Below are 20,341 nucleotides of genomic sequence, written 5' to 3' on the forward strand. Positions count from 1 at the left end.
GTTCTACTTGTTGATTTGCTGTGGTCAACAGCGCGCACGCGTCCCATTACAGCAGCGTTCAATCGCCACAAGCGTTCGTGTAAACACCACACACAGAGCTCGAGCTGAGGAACTCCATTTTACTACAGCAAACATTGTTACCACGACTGTAACCTTGACCAGAGGCAAAACTGTTGCCATGCGAGCGAGATAGCTTTAAAAAATAATAATAATAATAAAATAATAATAAAAAAGCTGCTGTAGGGTCCCCACAAGCACCCCAGTTCCTGACGCCCCCAGCCCGGGAGCTCTCCTCAGCCGCGCCCCTCCTGGCCCCAGGGGCGGTGGGCGCGGCGCTGGGCGGAGCAGGGGAAGGCGGCGGCTTCCGCGACGCCGGCGGATGTTGGGGTTTGAATTGCCTGTCAGTTAGCGCGGGCGGCTCCGGCTCGCGGCGGCGGGTGAGTGGCGGCGGCGGCGGGCCCGGGCTCGGCCCCGCCGCCTGCGGAGGGGCGAGGGGCGGCCTGAGGGGGGCGGCGGGGCCGTGAGGCCGCCCCGCTGCGGGCGCTTGGCCGCGGGACTGAGGGAGAGGGAGAGGGAGAGGGAGAGGGCTGGGCGAACCGCGGGGAAGCCGGCCCAGCCCGGCCGAGGGGGTGAGGGGGTGAGGGGAGGCGACCCCCGGCCTGCAAGCGGCACGGGCCGTGGGGCCACAGCCGGCGGGGCCGGGCAGCCCCGGGTTGTGCCCTGGGGAGAAGGGGTACCCGAAATTCTGCCTGTTACCCCGTCCTCCTGATTAAAACAAAAGTTAAAAACACCTGAGGGCCCGGGGCAGTGAATTGCTCTAGAGCGCAACAGAGCTGCTATCGCTGCGAGGGCGCTTTAGCCCGTTTAGGCAAAGAAATACATTGTTTACGCCCTGGTTTTACAAGCACCGGGTGATTACGTGTGCCTGTCTTGCAAATAGGCTAACACGGGATCGCTTTGTCCCTGCAGAACAGGTGGGTAGGTCCTGTGCATGGAGCCCCAGCGCCTGCCTTGCCGTATCCTTTGACTTGCAAATCTGGGCTCTCGTGAGCGCTTCCCCGAGGGACTGCGAGGAAGCAGGAGCAACCCGCGGGCGTGAGTAGCCAGTTTGTTTCTTTTGCTGGAGCCGGGGGAAGGGAAGGGAGGGGATTCTTTTCTTGTTTTCAGCCAAACCAGTGTTTTCTCCTCTTATGGCTCTTTGCAACATAATAACGTGAAAAACTGGTCTTGGGTGGCTTTATGTGGAATTTCTTTGTTGCACTAGGTTGTGGTAGATCCAGGATTGTGAAACTGGCAGTGGCCGTTCCTGGGAAACCCTAAGAGAAAGGAAAAAGTATATGCTGTGGTTTTTGTCTTTTCTCCCCCTGTCCCTAATTCAGCATCTTTATTTTTTATAGCTTAGAAAGGAGGAAGTTTGGTTTTGGGAAAACTGCACCCGTAATTTCACCTGACTGTTGTGTACACTGCCACAGCTTAGACTGGTTGCAGCTTTGCTTATTTTCATTTTAGATTGCTTTCTGGCAAATGTCTCATGTCACAGTATTCCATTTGCCTGTAACAAAGTACAGTACTATAGAACAGTTGTTTCATACTCAAGAGTTCCTTCGGTTCCTTTTTCATCTTTCTCACTCTGTTACAACCCTACTCCTAAAACTCCAACCGAATAGAGGCTGCAAGACTCTATTCACAAGTGCTCGCTGCAGCCTGAGGATTGTTCTTGGAGCTGTATCTGACGGTCCTCTAAACTGAACCGTAGATAGCAAAGCTCCAATAGCTCAGTCTATCAGGCTTCCCCTTTTTGGAGGTGCAATTGGCTGCCTCCCAGCACACTTGGGCAGGTATCAAGGGAATTGTTCACCTACCTGTGAGGTCAAGCATGGACTTGAAGGCAATGATCCCTGGATGCTTGTCTTCCTGATCTTATGTAAGGTGTCCTTCAGCTCCTGAGAGGAGGCAAATGAAAGATCTACAGGTTTGTACCTAAAAGGGTTGTTGTTCTTTGCACTAGAGAAAAAATAATCATCTTAGGACTGCCTTGATGAAGTGTGTGTTACCTTTTTTTACTTTTTTTTTTTTCCTCAAAGTTGTCAAGGAAGTACGGTGCACAGTGAAGGCTAGCTCCCTCCATATCTTATGAGTTTTTTTGATGTTGAAAATAACTACAAATGCTTTATGGATAGGCCCACACATAGAAGTCCGATGTAGCAGCTAATTTTCCAAAGAGAAAATAAAGCATATTGTTACTATTTTGAGGAAATAAATAACCAGCACTTAGTACATTCCATTAGTGCGGGTGTATTTGAATATTTGCATGCTGCTTTTTGAACTCCTATCTCTTCTGATAACAGTTGAATTCTAATATTAGTTCTTTTGTTCTTGTTCCTATTTAAAAAACTTTACTGAGTTAGAGGATTTTTCTGAATTTAAAATGAACAATAAAAACAGTACGTAGTGGACATTCTTAATGCACTAGATGTATTTAACTCTTCACCTCCTTTTCATGATAGGCTGCTAGAAGAACTCACTAGAATGAGTGAAAGCAATTTTGACATTCAAAGTCCACGTAAGTAAGGGTTTTTTTTTTTAATCAAAGTAAGTAAGGTTATTTTATCAAATAGCTATGTAAGTCCTAAATCTGCAAATCTAATACCAATTATAAAATGCTTTAATTGGTCTGAAAGAGCAGGTGGATTTTCAGTAATCAAGTTGTGTTGGAACCGCTTGTCTCAGAATGAAAAAGAAATAACTTGTAAACTTCCTTGGGTTTGTGTTTGGTGTAAGCAGAATACTTACGATCTTTTCTGCAGATGTTTTAGGAATGTAACCTTGAAAGTTCAGCTGTCACACCTCATCCAGCTGTTCGAGATGTTCAAGAAACATTTTTTTAGGCTGAAGCAGTACCTCTTTCTTCTCTCTACTATGACTGTTCTTGGTGTTACAGTATCAAAAATACGGTTTTGTATATCTATTAAGAATTGAAGGGAAGAAACTCCATGTCTGTGTATGTCCAAGTGTGTTGGTGGGTTAGGAACCCCAGAAATGGGGAAATCCCCCAAGGTTTTAGCTGACAATAATATTAGTCTCAAGTCCTTGAATGTTTTGAAACTAGTATATATTTTTAAAGGTACTGTTAGCATGTGACTTGATAGTCATGATACCAGTAATGTTCTTCATAAATATTATCACATAGGTATACAAATAAACAGTTAAGCTGCTTCATGGATTTCAGGTGGTGACATCTTTGTATATTATACTAAAAAAAAATTAATGTCATATATTTCACATATTTAGACATTCTTGATTGTTTAATAATTATCTGCAGATATGTTGGGAAGAACTTTTTAGTTGGGAGCAAAATCAGCTTGTGAGTTTGCTTGGGTGATAGCCCTCTTCTGAATCAGAAGGCAGGTGGAACCTGTGAAGTGTTTTCGTGCTAGGGAACTAGAAAATAAACAGTACCCACTCTTACTTCTTTACTTACTGTGGAATTCAACATTTCTCAAAGAGAGTTGGGTTATTTTTATTGGATCCCTTGAATTAAAAGTATTTGTGCTTAAAGATATTAAAAAAAAAAAAAAAAAGAACAATGCATTGGACAAGTCCTAACGCTGTAATCAGTTCTACAAGGAGTCTGCAAAGGTGTCACTATATACACTTGTCCCAGCATCAATCATGTGAGCTTCAGTACCAGGTAATTTAGCTGGGTGTTAAGTTCATCTTCCAGCATCAATCCTGCTGCCCTAAGGTGGCCCCTTAGCATTTGCATTCCTGGATTGCCACAAGACAATGCTGTGGATATTCCTTATCTCATCACCAAGGAAAACTTCACTCCCTTACAGGGAGTCATTCTGTCCGACTTTACTGCTCTCAGACAGTTTAACACTTTTTGCAGTCAGGTCTTCTTCCCTTCCATGCCAGATCATTCTTTGGGTCATGAATTACCTTCCCTGAAAAGCGACGATTTGAATTTCCCCTTCAGTATCTACAGTCCTTTATCATGTAATCTACTTCAGGATGCATGCAATTAAAAGAGATAAGAGTTACTGCTTTACAGCTGATCCACAGTAATTCCAGTATGCTCACCGCTCCTAACCATGATGTTTTTTAGCCTGTGTTCTCTGTGGATGGACAGACAACTGTCCTGAAAAGTATGGAGAAAAAAAGACCTATGTGGAACAGAATCTCACTGTTCATTATTACTGTTTGGTAAGTACGTGATACTGATCTTGAAGTTCGTTTGTTTTTACCTGCAAAACAATAAATGCAACCAGTATTAAATAGCTGTAAGTCATCCGAAATATTTCATTGTAAAGTTTGAACTGTCAGCGTAAACTTGTAGCCTTGAAGGCTTGTATACATGTTGGGTGCAGCAGATTAAATAAATCCCAACAAACCTTTAAGGTTTAAGATGAGGGGAAATGGCCACAAGTTGCACCAGTGTGATATTTATCACACTTGTAACTTTCCAAAATGCATGTTCTACTTATACTACCTTCCAAACTCTAAAGCTCAGATTTTTGCAGATGACTTAATAGGTTGGATATTAAATCCTTAAAAGATAAAGCAGAGTGGTGGAGGTTTTCTGGGGCTATGTAAAGATATTTCTTTCTTATATTAGTTTTTAGCAGCTGAAAGGAATTTTAGGTCTGTTTGTGATAATATTGTTAGTCACATGTAAGGCCAAATGAAAAGGTAGAAAACAGCTTTTCTTGATGGAGCAGAACAACTAGGAAAGTGAATGCTTGTAACACTTGAGTATTATGAAGATATTAAATTACTGATTTATAAAATATTTTGAGGTTTTGTTCTAAGAAACTTCCTATGGTTGTCTTTTAGGCTTTGGTTCCTACCTCCTTAAAAACAAATGAACATGATTTTATTGAAACATTGCAAGTACTATATAACAAAAGAATTCTGGAGAAAAACTAGCTGTGCATCTTATTTCATTGCCAAATATCCCACACTTTAAAAAAAAAAAAAAAAAAAAAAAAAAAAGATATATCCTTAATCGGTTCTGGTATAAACCAGAATATCATGTGTATTAGACTAAAAGTATTGACAAAATTATGTGGTTAGAAAATGGTACTATATTGCAATTTTGCTTCTGAGAGAACTATAAAATGAGATTGGAGGGAATATAAAAGGTATCAAGTTCTTTAGTTATTTAAACTCTGTGATATAACTGCTTTACTAGGCAATTGTTTACTCTGAGTTATTATCAAGCTCTTGTGACTTGCCAAGTTACTGGAATCTGTTTTTATCCAATTCTCCTCCGAAGTGAATTACTTTTGCTCTTAGGTTGCACTTTAGTATGGATACTTCCTACTGTGCTTCATTATCTCCCCAGCACAATTGTCATTCACATTAACTAAACTAATTTAATTGTATTTCCTCTGAAGCTTTATTTGATGAAAGTAATTGTTTGACAATTACCCAAGTAGTCCCTATATTTTGAAAAGGAAGATAAAATACTCCATCTTGAGCTTTACAGTATTATGTAAAACTTTGATGTTAGGAAACTATTTTCATATTACTGATTACTGTTCCCTGTTGTCCCATATCTGATGAATATCATCTAAGTGCGTAGATGCCTTGGATCATTTTCTAATCATTATGTGCATCTATAAACAGGGTTAGATTACCTGGCCATTTGCCATATCATCAGTCTAGAATACCATCAAGTGCTTGGAAATGTAAATTACTCATGGCAGATTTCAGTGATTTTAATGTCAATGTATTTGGGGCCAGAAAGAGGCAACTCTGCTCTACTTAAAATGTTTATACGAGCTTTTTTAGACTAAATGTCCGTCTTCTATTTAAAAAATACAGTGTAGGTAATTTTAAATCTTTAGGTAGACGAATCTTTTAATACTTCTTGTTTTCATAGTTGATGTCAAGTGGTATTTGGCAGAGGGGAGAAGAAGACGAAGGTGTGGACGGATTTTTGATCACAGATATTAGAAAAGAAGTTAACAGAGCTGCAAAACTGGTAAGAATGAAGTACTTGGCCTTTGCAAGGAAAAAAGAGTAACTCTTCATTAAGCGCACAGTGTCATCTGTGGGGTTTGTTTTATTTTCTTGTCCAATTGGCAGTGTGTTAAGCCTATTCAAGCATCTGAATCATTCCATATCAGTATCGAGTACAGTGGGTTCCTGGAAGCCCAAAGCCATAATAAAACTTGTAGAATTTTTCTGTTATTATTTCCTCTGTGTGTTGCAGATTAATTAATGAGAGCAAATCATACATGCATATTGCCTCGTGGTATTATGCAGAGCCTCTAGCTGATGTGCTGTAATTTTAAAGATGCAACTGAACTATAAATACTGATAAAGTAATTCGTATTTCAGCTTACAGGTAACTGTCAACATGCGTATAAAAACAATACATAGTCAAATTCTATAAAATAAATATATATATCTTTGAAATGTGCATAAAACATAATTAAATAGTCATTTGTACTTTAGATGTTACTATTCTTTTATTTTAAAAACATATTCTTCCCAGAAATGTAACATCTGTAAGAAAAAGGGTGCTTCAATTGGATGCGTAGCTCCCAAATGCAAGCGAAGTTACCATTTTCCTTGTGGGCTACGAAAGGAATGTATTTTCCAGTTCATGGAAGACTTCAGGTAAGTTTGGTGATTTTATTGTGTTTTCTCATTTCAGTTCTATTTGTACAGCAGATAGTTGTTTGTTGTTTTTATTGTGGCCACTGGAGAGGCTGTTAGATCAATGACATCTGGATTATCTGAAGGGGAAAAAAAAGTGATTTGTGGAAAACATGAAGACAAAATTTACACTGCTGAAAATTCACTTTATATGTACTAGTTATGTACTTTTAAAGAAGGAGAATGGTTGGCATTTGGCTTTATTTTCTTTGTTTGTCTACCTCCCATGTGTTTGTGGAAATGGCAAGTAAAAATCCTTGCCTTCCTTCCCTTAGTTTGTCTTGCTTGTCTGCCAGTAGTCAAAATACACTATGTTATTCCATTGTGTTTCAAAACATAAGACTTCTAGATCTGCTTATTAGAGGTGGACTGCAGGAGAAATGGATTTGGTATCAAATACCTAATAATGGTTTTATGCTCTTTTACAAGAGCATGTTTTGACAGTGTTTTCATTCTGCCTACTGTGAGTTGAGTTTGCAGGGTGGGTGCGTTTAACTTTTAAATTAAAAACTCATGGTTTAACATGAAGTCAAGCACATGTAAAAATAATGCATTTTCAGAAAGATTTGTTCTACAGCTGCACATCCTGTCTTACTTTGAAAATGGGGTAAATCTTAGAATTCACCACGCTACCTGGACTTTGTAGAACCATTGTGCAAACTCAAAATTGATCCATTAATGTCATGGTAACATTGAAATACAGGAAGAAACTGAGGTTCTGATGACAGGAAATGTAATTTGGACCAAAATAAATATTGACAGAAATGGGGATATTATCCCCATAATTTACCAAGTATCAGTTGGCAATGTGCTTTTTCCTTACTGTTGTTTTATTGAACTACCCTGTTAGATACATGATTTGTTTACTTCTGCCTCTTTTAGCTTGTTTCAAAGTGTTTAGTCAAAGGTATCATAGGAAATTCATTTTGCTATCTTCATTTTTTTTTTTGTGAGGAAGGTTCCTAAAACATTGTTTTCATAAGGGAACCTTGTGTTGTTATTTGTAGATCTTACTGTTGGGAACATAAACCAGTTCAGATCTTTCCAGATAAAGAATCTAGAGGGCCTTCACAGTGTACGATATGCCTGGATTTGGTTGAACATCTTCCACTGTACAGTGTATTGAAAAGTCCTTGTTGTAAAAATGCTTGGTTTCATCGAGAATGCTTGCAGGTAAGACAGGTTCTCCATTTCTTTTTTCTCCATGGAGATCACATTTCCATCTTAAAAAACATGGGACAATTGCTTAAAATTATGTAGAATTACTTAAGGATAATATGACACGGAAATACATTAGATTTCAAGAAAGATATCGAGGCTCTGGAGCACAGAGAAGGGCTGCGAAGCTGGTGAAGGGCCTGGAACACAAGTCCAGTGAGGAGTGGCTGAGGGAACTGGGGTTGTTTAGTCTGGAGAAGTGGAGTCTCAAGTGAGGATCAGGGGAGACCTTATTGCTCTCTACATGAGCAGTGGGGAGCTGGAGGTCAGCCTCTTCTTGCACATAACTAGCAATAGGACTAGAGGGAATGGCTTCAAGTTGTGCCAGGGGAGGTTCAGGTTCTTTCTTCTCAGAAGGAGCAGTCAGGCATTGGAATGGGTTGCCCAAAGAGGTGGTGGAGTCACTGTCCCTGGGAGTGTTTATGGAAAGGTTGGGCCTGATGCTTAGAGACATGGTTCAGTGGGTAATAGAGGTGGCTTTGGGGATGGTTGGACTTTTCCAACATTAATGATTCTATGATTTGAAGGACAATATTAAAATTGTGTTTAGGACACTAGTGTGTTACAAGAAGGATTTTTTAAATGTTATTAATCTTTTTCCCTGCTGTTTCTGCATGTCTGACGTGCTTCCAGGCTTTGGTTCTTTTTAAGAAACGAAGCTCCAGCTAGGTAGCTGCCTTCTTGTGTGCTACCATTGTGTGCAGAATCTGAATGCTAAAAATGTCATTTGTCAATAATCAATTCCCTTTGCCTAAGTCCATAGTTGGAAAAGTTATGAGGTTCTTTTTGTAAAATCATCCTAAAGCTGGAGAATCTGACTGAAAAGAAACATTATTCTGTCACTTATGATCCTGATTCTTGCATTTGAACTGTTCAGAGTGTTAGAGACACTTGTCCCCTAAAGGAAGAAAAAATATCATTTGCATTAAGGTCAAGTGGCATCATTATTGTCATCAGACTTAACATCCATGCCAGGATGGTGTCCATGAATTTTATGGCTATAGATGTTAAGACCTATATTGTATTCTAAGGATGCTAATAATTCAATAATTGTTTTGGTTTTCTGTTTTTTCTTTTCTCCCCTTTTTTTCCCCTGACGCAGTATCAAGCTTTGAGTGCTGGGATATTTTTCTTTAGGTGCACAGTATGTAATAACAAGGACAAATTTCAGGAAGAAATGTTGAGAATGGGCATACACATTCCAGAAAAGTAAGTAACTTTGTAAATAATCAGTTTTATACAAACCTACTTTGATACCCAGTGTAATACGAATCAAGAGAAACCCTTATGGATTTGCTTAATACCACTTTTGTAGATAGTTATGTTTAATTTCTGTGTTGCAAGATCATTACTTCACCCTAGGTTGTTTTTTTCTTTACCTCCTGGGGATGTTTAGTTGTTGCTAGAATGTTACATGATCAGAAATACAGTTATAGTAACAGACCAGCTGCCTTTTTATAGGGATGCATCTTGGGAACTTGAAGAGAATGCATATCAAGACCTGCTGCAATGCTATCAACACTGTGACATTAGAAGATGTCTCTGCAAAGAAGGAAGAGACTATAATGAACCTGACAGGTATGACATTTTTTCCAGGAAGATCACTTGGGGATGGAAGGGGTAGTTCTAACCACTTACTGAGGCAAGGCTGTGAGCCATCCCTTTGCATGTGAATGGCAGCTAGAATATTGCTGATAGCTTGGAGAGGCTTGAGCGATCTTATAAAATGCTTTATTCTGCTCTACCATTTGCTTAATTTCTGATCAAGCTCATTTTCTGTATTGCTTTTTATTGCTTTATTTGTGAGTTTCTGAACTGTATATTTTATTGAAATGAGTACTCAAAGTTGTCAGGCAGAACTTCTACTTTGAAGATCTGTTCATGTGGTAGGTTTTTCCCTGTAGGTGTTAACTAGGCATTGTGCAGGCCTAGCGTTGCTTGGTTCATTCTTGGTGTATGTACTAATTGACTTATCCTTTAACGGTTATATCTTTTGGCTCGCAGTGTTTTAACTCCTATCAGTCATGTTCTGTTATAGTATATTTAAGCAAATCTGAATAAATATATACAAAATTCTAGCAGATATTTAAACACTATCATTAATGAAGAGAATTATTTAGAATGTGTAAAAACAATCAGATATGCTACTTTCAAGAACTCAACATTTTGGAAAGCTCAACAGTGGTTTCCGCTAAAAAAAAAAATTTTGCTGGCTAGCAACATGAGGACAAAATACTTGCTTTAAGCTATTGACGGCAAGGCAAGGGAGCCATACTCACTCATACTCATTTAATACAAGGTGCTAGAACATGGGTAGTTGTTTTACTTTGTTGTATTGTGAGTACACCTTGTCTGAAGAAAGTTCCCCTTACATAGTCTTAACAAGATCAACAAATTATGCTCTGTTATTTTAGTGTCTGGATTAAATTTACTGTTGTGTTTTAATTAGTTTCATTCTTCTGTGTAATTCTAAATAAGTTTTCAATTTTAGTAAGTGGGAAATAAAGCGTTGTCAATCTTGTGGTTCCCGTGGAACTCACTTGGCCTGTTCGTCTATGAAGTCATGGGAGCAAAACTGGGAGTGCGTGGAATGCAGAAGTATCTTTGCAAAATCAGGTAATGTTAAAAATGTGATGGTGACTTCTTCAGATGGTAAACCTTAAAAAAATATATATATATTTTACAGATAGCAAATTCATTAAGTTGATATCATTTCACAATGCAGGGAAATACAGCAAACAGAAAAAGCGGTCTTTGGCTACCTCTGAAAAGACAGATGGGACAACTTGTTTGCTGGAAGAGCCATCTCCAAAGTACCCTCGGCAGTCACCTGGATCTCAACACAGCTTTCTCCAGTGTGTAATTTTGTAGAAGAAAACAGATTATAATATAGAATAGTATTTAATTATGAGGAGGTGATGGATTATTGTGTAGGAGAGACTTTTTGTAGTAAATTGCAAACTGAGTAAAGTTTGACCAAAAAGTTTAGTGACTGCAGTTATCCAAGTAAGATATGAACACTGTAAATTTGCTATAGTTGTTCATATTGAGTGGCATGCAAGCCAGTTTTTAGACTGACAAAATAAGATTCTTGTAAAGGGAATATTTACCATTTAGATGTAATGTTAAGTGTACAAATGGCAAACCTTAAAGCTAAGATTCCTTATCTGTATTTGTGCATGTTAAGTATGCTCGAAATCTAGTTTACCAACACTTTCATATAAATTGTTTTTTTTTTGTGCAGTAATAAAAACTTACCAAGTCTGTAGAAATTAGTATTTTTAATTTAAATATTGTACTATTCAGGACTTCCATCTCATAGATAGGATGCAACAAAAAAAAAAAGATCCTAAAACCACTTCATAATAAAACACTGACTTTTTTCTGAAATTGTAATTCACACACTGTTGGGCTTAATTTGAATAAATATACAAATGAGTTTTGGTACTGAAACAGTGGGGAAAAGTATATTGCTACCTTCAAAAAAAAAAAAAAAAAATTAAGCTGCTCTTAAAATATCTTTTTGCTTATAGATCACCAAAGATAATATGCCAGAACAACTTATCACCCTGCTCACGCCTAGAACTTCCACCATCCAACAGAATGACAATGTCCTTATCTCCACTGATGTCAAACAGGAACTGGTCCATAAGAAAAAAGTATTTTCTTTTTTTTTTTTTTTACATTGAAGAGTGATCTTAGCACATGACTTTGTACCTATTTCCTGCAGAACGTGGTGTGTGTCTGTATGTAGGTGTAGTGGCTGTGTGTGTGTGTTTATATATAGTCACTAAGATACTGGAATGAGTACACTGAAGTCATAACATGTCTTCTGATGTTTCTAAATGCTAAGGGGGCATGTTAGGAGAATACAATGATACCTACTGAGAATTTTTAGGGTGGATGGCAAGGGGATCAAAACCCAGAAACATATATTTGTCCTGGAAGAAGCGTAGCTAGACATTCTTTACAAACAAGATTTTTTTTTATTCCCGTAATTCCTTTTTTCAAATTAAACATGTCCTGAATTTTCATTGCATTTGCACTATAGAAATAGTTTGTGATTTTGCTAAAATCAGATATAGTACGTTTTAATGTATAATATTCACTCTAAGGATACAAAATTCTTTGTCTTTTAAGTACTTAATTTGTGAATTCTACCTGTGTAATATGTGCTTAAAAACCCTAATGAGGGAATTAATTACCTACAGTGTACAGGGTATTTTAAAATTGTGTTGGTGGCAAAGTTTAAAGAAAAAAAATGAAGAAGGGGCCTTATTTAGGCCAGTGCTGTAATTTTTTAATGGGAATTGAAATATTTTTCCTTTTCAAATATATATTGTTATTATAATGACAAAGATTTTATTTATATATATATATATATATATATATATATATACACACATATTAGTGAGTAGTTGTAAGAGTAACTTGGTTACAAAACGTCTCTTCAAATGCAAAAAAAAATTCTGTGCTCTTCAATTTCTCACTTGTCTCACATTGTTCAGACATAGAATGATGATGTGAGAATTGTTGGGCACCTCGTTGGTGTAACCAGATTGGCAAAAAAAAAAAAACAAAAACAAAACAAAACAAAAAACAACAACAACAACAAAAACTATTTGCTTTATGCTAAGGTAATTATTTCTACTCTCTTTTTTCCTAGCTATTAGATGTATTTTAACTCTGTAGTAGCAATTTATTTTAAAATTTGAAGAATCTACTCCAAATATTTTCCTGGTATAATTTAGGCAGTACTTCAATATGCTAAAGTGTTTAAGAGTTTTTGTTTCTCTTAAAAGATTTTCAGTTACTGTCTGTATAACTATTGCTCATTAAATCATAGGTTTCATCTGGAAATTCATGCAATTTTCTTTTAGGCAATTAAGAACACAAAGAAGGGAAGTTTCCAGTATACTTAAGGAGTTAAAGCAACAAATTAATACAAAAACTACAAGGCTTAACATCAATACAGAAAATATCTGGAATACTGCTTTAAAAGGATTTAGGCAGCGTAACTTCAAACCTACAAACACCATTGAAGTAAAGTTCACAAACTGCAAAAATAGATTAAAGACAGATACTTCTACTGAATCAAAACACCTTTTCTTCCAACTACTAATGGGACATCTTCAGAATTCATCATTGTTTGAGGGCTCTTCTGCAAAGAACCTGTCCCTAGATTTGCAAGGTACTTAAATACTTTGTTCAGAAATAAAGAACTATGTAACTTTAAAGGTTTTTGTCTTCAGCCAGATTGTCATTTTAAGATCAAAGCCATGAAGGTCACAAATTGTTTTTGTGGATTTTCTTGCATTCGTTTTCTAAACGTGTACCACTAAACATTTAAATTCACTGCTGTTTACTTTTTAGAATAAAGCAATACTTGGTGTAGTTGGAAATCTTTTTAACTAACGAGAAAAATACAGCATGTAATTAGACTCAGGACTCTTATTTTTGTTCCCTGCAAGTGAACAAAATTTCCTTACATTTATAGAACATTTATCTGTGAAAACATGCTCTCTAAAGACCCAAAGCTAACTTCTTTGAGTTCTTGTGCTTCAAAATTAAATGTCTTACTGGTCTTACTATTTCAAGCAACAGGAGATTACAAACCTCACTTGTTGCATCCTCTAAAGTAAGAGTGAATTACATTGAGATTTTTTATAAAAACTAAGAGGATCACAAGATGATTTTTAGGGGTATATAGTAAATACATTTTGCTTCATTTTCAGCTCTAAAAGAGAATCTGTATTTTGAAGCTGGGAAAATGATTGCAGTTTCTCTAGTTCACGGTGGTCCATCTCCTGGTTTCTTTTCCAAAATATTGTTCAATTGTCTTGTCTACGGTCCAGAGAATGTGAAGCCAAACTTGGATGATGTTGCTGATATTGATGTAGCACAAACAATAAAAAAGGTAAATAAAGCTAAACTTATTGGGAAATTCTTCTTCAAGTCAGTATTTAGATATAAGGGCTTATTAAATGTAACCTTAGTTCAAATTAAAATACTCTCTCTTTCTCAACCCCCCACCCCCCCATGAAACATACATATATATGTAGTAAACAAATTCCTAACTTCAATCTTTGTTACAGATAAAATATTCAAGCAGTCTGTCTAGCCTACAGTCAACTATACACGAGTGCTATGATTTCCTTGCTGCTGCTGGATGTTTAAGACCTATAACAGATTTGTGTGATAAGAATATGCTGGTGAATGAATTATTGACCTACCATGTAATCAAGAGAATTATTTCACCCTTGGAAAGGTTTGTTTGGGTTTGTGAATTTTCAACATTCCTCTTTTTTTCTGTACTAAAATACAAACAATACAATATGTTGCTGAAACTTAATTTCACATGTTCATGATTATTCTCCATTTAATTGAATGAAACAATCTGTAACTTTTGGTGGATCAAGTAGTGGTTGTTGACTAGTTTGTTAGTTTAACTGGAAGAATGAAATGATTATGTATCTATTTAACTTCAGTATTTGTTGTCTAGTCTGTTCTACTACTTGGTTGTGTTCTTTTTTTTCTTACTGTAAAGAGGGGAGTTTGTCATTCTATAGTTTATAACAGTCAAAGACCTTAGCAGTAGAAAATTTCTATTGTTTTAGTTTTAATTCAGAAAAAAAAAAAATCAAATTTGAGCCTTAAGTTATCAACACTTCTAAAATTTAAAATGTTTTTTAAAGCTCTAATTAGGGAGTGTGTAGCATTATGATGGTGATGATGTACACAAGTATAAATTGACCTTCTTAAAATGTAAACACTGCATCAGTGTTCCTATGTAGTAGTGACTTCATCTAGGGAAAAGATTTGCAACTGTTGACTATATTTTGATTTGTCTCTGAACTTGTAATCTAAATTCATTTGCTCACTAAAAAGGTATTGGATGGTAGGTTTTTTTAATAGATACGTTTGGATTTATACTGAACATCTATTGTGTTACCTGTGACAAATTTTAATAGACCAAATCTCTGAGACATATGAAACACTAATTTAGAGTATGAGGATTTTTTTTTTAAATTAAAGTAACTGGAGTTCATTTAGTTACCTACTGTGTTTCTGATGCATACTTGGTCCTTTTTTCTTTTTCTTTTCTCCTCCTAGTTTTAGGCAAGGATTGAAAACTCTCGGTGTGCTAGAGAAAATGGAAATGCATCCAGTTGCATTCTCTAGCATATTTTGCCACAAACCTGAAAGACTTTCAGCAGAAACTCTCTGTGACCTATTTACAATCCATTGCTCATCGGGCGTAAAGGAAGTTGGAGGTGCTGATTTTTGGATGGGTTATTTGCAAGATGTGGAAAGTAAGTAATTCCCTCCCCCATTCCCTGTTTAAGGCATTTGAACTAAGGGGAGATTTAGGTTAGATATTAGGAGTTTTTCATTCTGAGGTTTTCACTTAGAGGCACTGGAACAGGTTGCACAGAATGCCCCATCCCTGGAGGCATTCAAGACCAGGCTGGATGCAGCCTGCTCTAGTGGTTGGTAAACCTTCCCAGAGCAGGGAGGTTGAAAATAGATAGATGATCTTTAAGGTCCTTTTCAACCCAGGCCATTCAATGAATCTATGATTTAATTGCTGGTATACCTATAGGGTTTGGTTTTCAGAATTCACTGTGATAAATAAAAAATTTTGAGTTAACTGTCAATTCCTAATTGTCCCCATTCCCCACCTCTTTCTTAACTTCTGAAACTGCTCAATAAAACTGTTTAATAAAAACTTGAGAGCAATAATAAAAACTGAAGTGATGTAGAAAAAATATTTTAACCCCTTCTCTTTGGCTATGCTGTGAACATATTAGATTGTTTGCTTTTTTTATTATTTTTTTTTTTATTTTTTTAATTAGATTTTTTTTTAAAAAAAAAAAAAAAGGAAGATGTGGTATGTGTGGTGTCTCTTTCTGCAGAAGTATGGTCGATTTTTCTTGCTGCAGTCTTTATTCTTTGGTCATGTAACTGCACGTTCATCTATCAGGGGTTCCCTGATTTTACTATTTCCCCTATAACATGCAGTATATGTTTTATGGGTGATAAACAATGAATAATATAATCTAATTCTTTTTTTTAGGTGGTGAGTCTGTAGTGACGTTGGAGGATATTCTGTACTTTGTAACAGGTTCTTTTTCTATACCGCCTATTGGTTTTGATCCTGAACCTACTATTAAATTTCTGCGTATAGGTTATCCCATTGGAAACAGACTCCTGAATTGCTTAGAGCTTCCAATAACAAAGACATATGAGAGTTTTAAAAATAAAATGGAGCTCACTATCAGAAACACGCTCAGAGTCGAAAGAGAATGAATAGTTTTGCTACTAAACTGATTGTTGGAAACTTCAGTTTTCTCGGGGAGTATCTGCTGGCAAGGTGCTATTGGATTTTTGGATTGCGTGTTCTCTGCCTTTTCCCACTTGTCCTCCAAAGGCATGCTGAAAGTAGTAATCTTCTAAAATGAAAAACTGTTTTCAAATTATAATCTTTTTTTTTTCTTGTTGAAACACTTTTGTGGTTTGAAGTTGGTTTTATGAGCCAGCAATCTCTTGCAGAAGTAATTAAAATAGTGTTTGTTTTTTTTTCCTGTAGACTTAAATGAAATGTTACCAAATTGTAACATTCTAGCAGTCTCCTAGAAGTATGTTGACTGTGTTACTTACATACTTCAGCAACTTATTTCTCAAAGTCAAATCAGGTGCTTTTTTTAAGATAGCTGCTGTAGAGCTTTGTCTTAAATCACTGTGATGCAGTTCTTCAGTTTGATGTTGTTATTTTCAGTAATTGTGTTTATATTGATGATTCATTTACATTTTGGTTCTTAGGAACCTACGAAATTTAGGAAGCTTGAAGTCTTTAGATTATTATGTTTAGAGCGTTAAAATGCAATTGAAACTTGGAGAAAACCTAGGCAAAATAATCAGGTGCAAACAAAATCTGGTTCAACTTGAGTTTCTTTTGTTTAAAAAAAAAAAAAATCTTTGGCATTTGCACACATTTCTGCATTCTACTGCTATATAGTAGTTTTTTACTATTTTGGCTATATGTAAAATTAAAAGCTTGGCGTAAGTCTTAAATATGCAACTATAAGTGATCTTTCAAAGTTAAATATAAAAGAGTAAGACAATGTTATTGTATTGGAAATCATATATATATATAAAAAAAAAAAGGAAGTTTCTTTCCTGCATAGAAGTCAGTATTTTCATATGAATAGTCACTAAAACTATGTTAAATTTCAGTCTACCATCAAGCCTCTTGTCAGTGTCTGACAGTTGTCTAGATTTTATTCTAACTACAACTGTTCAATTTTAGGTGCGTTTTGAGTAAATCCCAACTGTGTAAAATATTTTAATTCTGCAGTATTTGTATAAATAACGTTAAGCCATAAAAGATCAGTAGTGAAATTCCTACATAGTAACACTATGTACTAGCACTAAAGCTATGATATTGAAAGAAAATTTAAGTACAATTAAGTACAATTTAATTTTAATGTATACAGGTCTCTTTTCTGAATAACTTTTTTCCCCTTAATATCAGCTTGGTCACTTATACTGTGTCACAAACACAGGTTATTCTGGATATGTATATAGATACATACATGTATATATCTATATATTTTTTTTTTTTTTTTTACATTTTTCAAAATACTGAAAAGTAAACATACACTTCTTTTTTTTAATCAATAAAGCATGTTTTTAATTGAAAATACAGGCAGGATTGCTTTTCTTTCAAATGTCTTGGCAAGAAAGTATAGTTAGTGTCCTGTATAAATGTGGTGGTTTAAAAATAAATCAAAATGAATCCAGGTTCTGGTTTATGGTTCATCACGTTTTCCTTTCATTAACAAATTGTATTACTAGATGCTAATTATGTAGCAGCATACTGCAATGAAGACCTGTGGAAGTGGCAGTCACTATTTGGGACTGTGCTATCAGGTTAAAGACAAAGAAGCTGATGTGTATTTAAGTTACACAGGTCATTTAACAACATGTAGGTATTTTGAAATCTTCCTTAAATTGCTACAGCATCTCTTCATTTCTTCTTGTTTACAGAACTCTATCATTGGATAATAAATGTGCACGCCCACTTGTTTTTGCATTTCAAAGTATTAAGTTAATTATTCAAAAGTTTTGTTCAATTACATCTTTTTATTAGCTACTTTGAAATAATCTCATCATAAATCCTTTGATTTGAGTTTTAAGAGTATTTTAAATTAAGGTAGGAGTAGTGGTGCTCCTCTGATTTTGAGCCAGAATTGTGGTAAAGTCCCTTTCAAAATGAACTTTAAGCTGCTAATGACCTCTTGCACAACATCATTTAGCTTTTTTATATACTAAATATTTTCTCATTCTCTTATGATCTCTTTCTCCAATAGCATGTCAGTTTTTGAATGCCATATAGCCAATAAAGTTTTTTAGATTCTCAATTGCATTCAGAATAATGTTACCCTTTACAAAGAAGGCAGTCTGTTGTTAATTGATTTGCATAACAAGGACTCATGTTCATTTTTTTAAAATACAATTAATCTCCTACAGATAGAATATTATGCTTTGAAAATGAGTGGTGTACCCAGTGCACTATTTTTTTTTCATCTCTGATTAGAGGTTAATGTCATCTGTGATAAAATCCATTTGAAAACTTGAAGCAATTTCTTCAGCTGTACTGACTGACCATCAGATTTTTAATTGATATGATAGGTCACTGAAGTGGAATACTGTTGGGTAATTTCCTTATTTTATATAAATGATAACTAGAGGCACATTGAAAATTAGGCAAGTTGCTTACTTTAAGTATTTCTGCAACGCAAGAACAGTAACTGTGTGTATGCATTAGCTGTTGTATTTTCCTCTATTTTTATAGAAGTTGCATCCTTCATAAGATTTGACAAGACCATATGAGAACTATTACAGTCCTCTTTGTGTTTGACTGGCCAAAGAACTTTCATGTAGTAGTTTCTGCATCAACTCCCCAAGCTTCCCTCAACAACCTATACATAATATAAGCTATTTCCTCAGGTGATCATTTTCTAGTAAGCAATATTAGGTTACTATTAGTGTTTTTGGCATGGTCTCTTAATATACATATAATTTTCAAAAACATACTCTATTTTATATATATGAAAGCCAAGAGATGGGAACTTTCTAACTTAATTTCATCCATGCTAACTAGAACCAGCTGTTAGCATTTTTGATGAAATATACTCATTTTTTCCTTGTGAGTATGTTTGTACTGGAAGTCTAAAGCATCATGTGCTCAGCCCTGACATTTTTCATTGACATGTTCAGTCTTGGAATTAGAAGACTTGAAAAATTTTGGAGGTATAACCGAGCAGAGCATTAAAGTCATTAATTCACAATTGCATTCTGCATATGCATTTAAAAATTGTATTAAAAAATAATTCAAGTAGAAGGAAATGAAACTGGAGGCTACAAAATATGCTTTAAAGTTCATCTTGATTTGTGGGAATGCATTTTAAAGCTCAGATTTTACTGTTTTTTTTTTTTTTTTTTTTTTTTTTTTTTTTTTTTTTTACCTAAGGGACCTGTTATTTGGATAAAATAAAATTGAGATGTAATAACTTCTGGTATGTCAATCTTAGTGTATACAGCAAATTAATAATTGTCAAAATATTAACGTTTGTAAAAACAACACAACCCTCTAATTTTGTATTGCAATAATTTTTAAAATTTATGGTAATTCGAGTATTAAACAATTATGTATAACTTTGTAAATACTTTCAGTCGACTGTGCCATTAGTGCCTGTAATATTGCAGCTTCAAGCAATATTATGTGAGAAGTGTAGCATCAGTGTTGAAATACTAAATTGTGGGAGATAACTGTCATGTATATGTTCAAAGTGCAATAAGGGGTTAAATTACTATTGTGTTAAATGTGATGTTCTTTACTATTTCACTTTTGTTTAATGGGTTTTAGCTTTGGAAGTGTTATTACTGTTTTCTCTACTTTTGTTAGCTTCTGTTATACACGTTTTGTATGCATCTATTGCATGTTTACCTCGCTATCTTTGTCAAAGGCTGAGGGGGGCTGTTCCTACTGCGTGTCCAGCCTGTATAGTGTGTCCTATGCCCTGTAAGGCACAGATGTTTGTACTTAAATCCTCTACCTTCTTTTTCACCTCAATAAATTACTGAAAGCTGATGCCTCTATTTGAAACACCTGCCCTTTCCACGTAGTTAATTGATTGCCTCTGTGCCACTTTGTTTCTCCGGCAGTCTTTCAGCTGCTCCTCATACACGCCCGGTGTGAGTAAAGTCACAGCACCTGCACCCCTTGCCCTTACAGCGAGGGCTGCAGGCGAGCTGAGGGGGGCAGGCCCCGGGGCTGCGAGGCACCGCCGCCCGCCCGCCCTCGGCACGGGCCCGCTGAGGCCCGGCCCCGCCTGACGGCCCCGCCACGTCGCCCGGCTGCTGCGTGCGCGGCCCTGGGCGGGGCGCG

General features: G+C 36.2%; 1 protein-coding gene across 2 annotated transcripts; it reads left to right on the plus strand.

Moving 5' to 3' along the window:
• Positions 1-380: 380 nt before the first annotated feature.
• Positions 381-17,505, plus strand: G2E3 (G2/M-phase specific E3 ubiquitin protein ligase). Of its 2 annotated transcripts, XM_032189176.1 has the most exons (17): positions 381-437; positions 970-1,095; positions 2,508-2,563; positions 4,109-4,206; positions 5,888-5,989; positions 6,506-6,630; positions 7,677-7,842; positions 8,990-9,096; positions 9,349-9,465; positions 10,379-10,503; positions 10,613-10,742; positions 11,421-11,546; positions 12,768-13,078; positions 13,623-13,804; positions 13,983-14,155; positions 15,001-15,200; positions 15,965-17,505. In XM_032189176.1, exons 3-17 carry the CDS (start codon positions 2,530-2,532, stop codon positions 16,195-16,197), a joined length of 2,229 nt encoding a protein of 742 aa, XP_032045067.1. In that variant the 5' UTR covers positions 381-437; positions 970-1,095; positions 2,508-2,529; the 3' UTR covers positions 16,198-17,505. The 2 variants fall into 2 exon arrangements, with proteins under 2 accessions (XP_032045067.1, XP_032045066.1); XM_032189175.1 differs by lacking the exon at positions 381-437 and having other exon boundaries at positions 899-1,095.
• The last annotated feature ends 2,836 nt before the right edge of the window (positions 17,506-20,341 follow it).

Source organism: Aythya fuligula, chromosome 5, assembly GCF_009819795.1.
Source record: "Aythya fuligula isolate bAytFul2 chromosome 5, bAytFul2.pri, whole genome shotgun sequence".
Classification (NCBI taxonomy): domain Eukaryota; kingdom Metazoa; phylum Chordata; class Aves; order Anseriformes; family Anatidae; genus Aythya; species Aythya fuligula.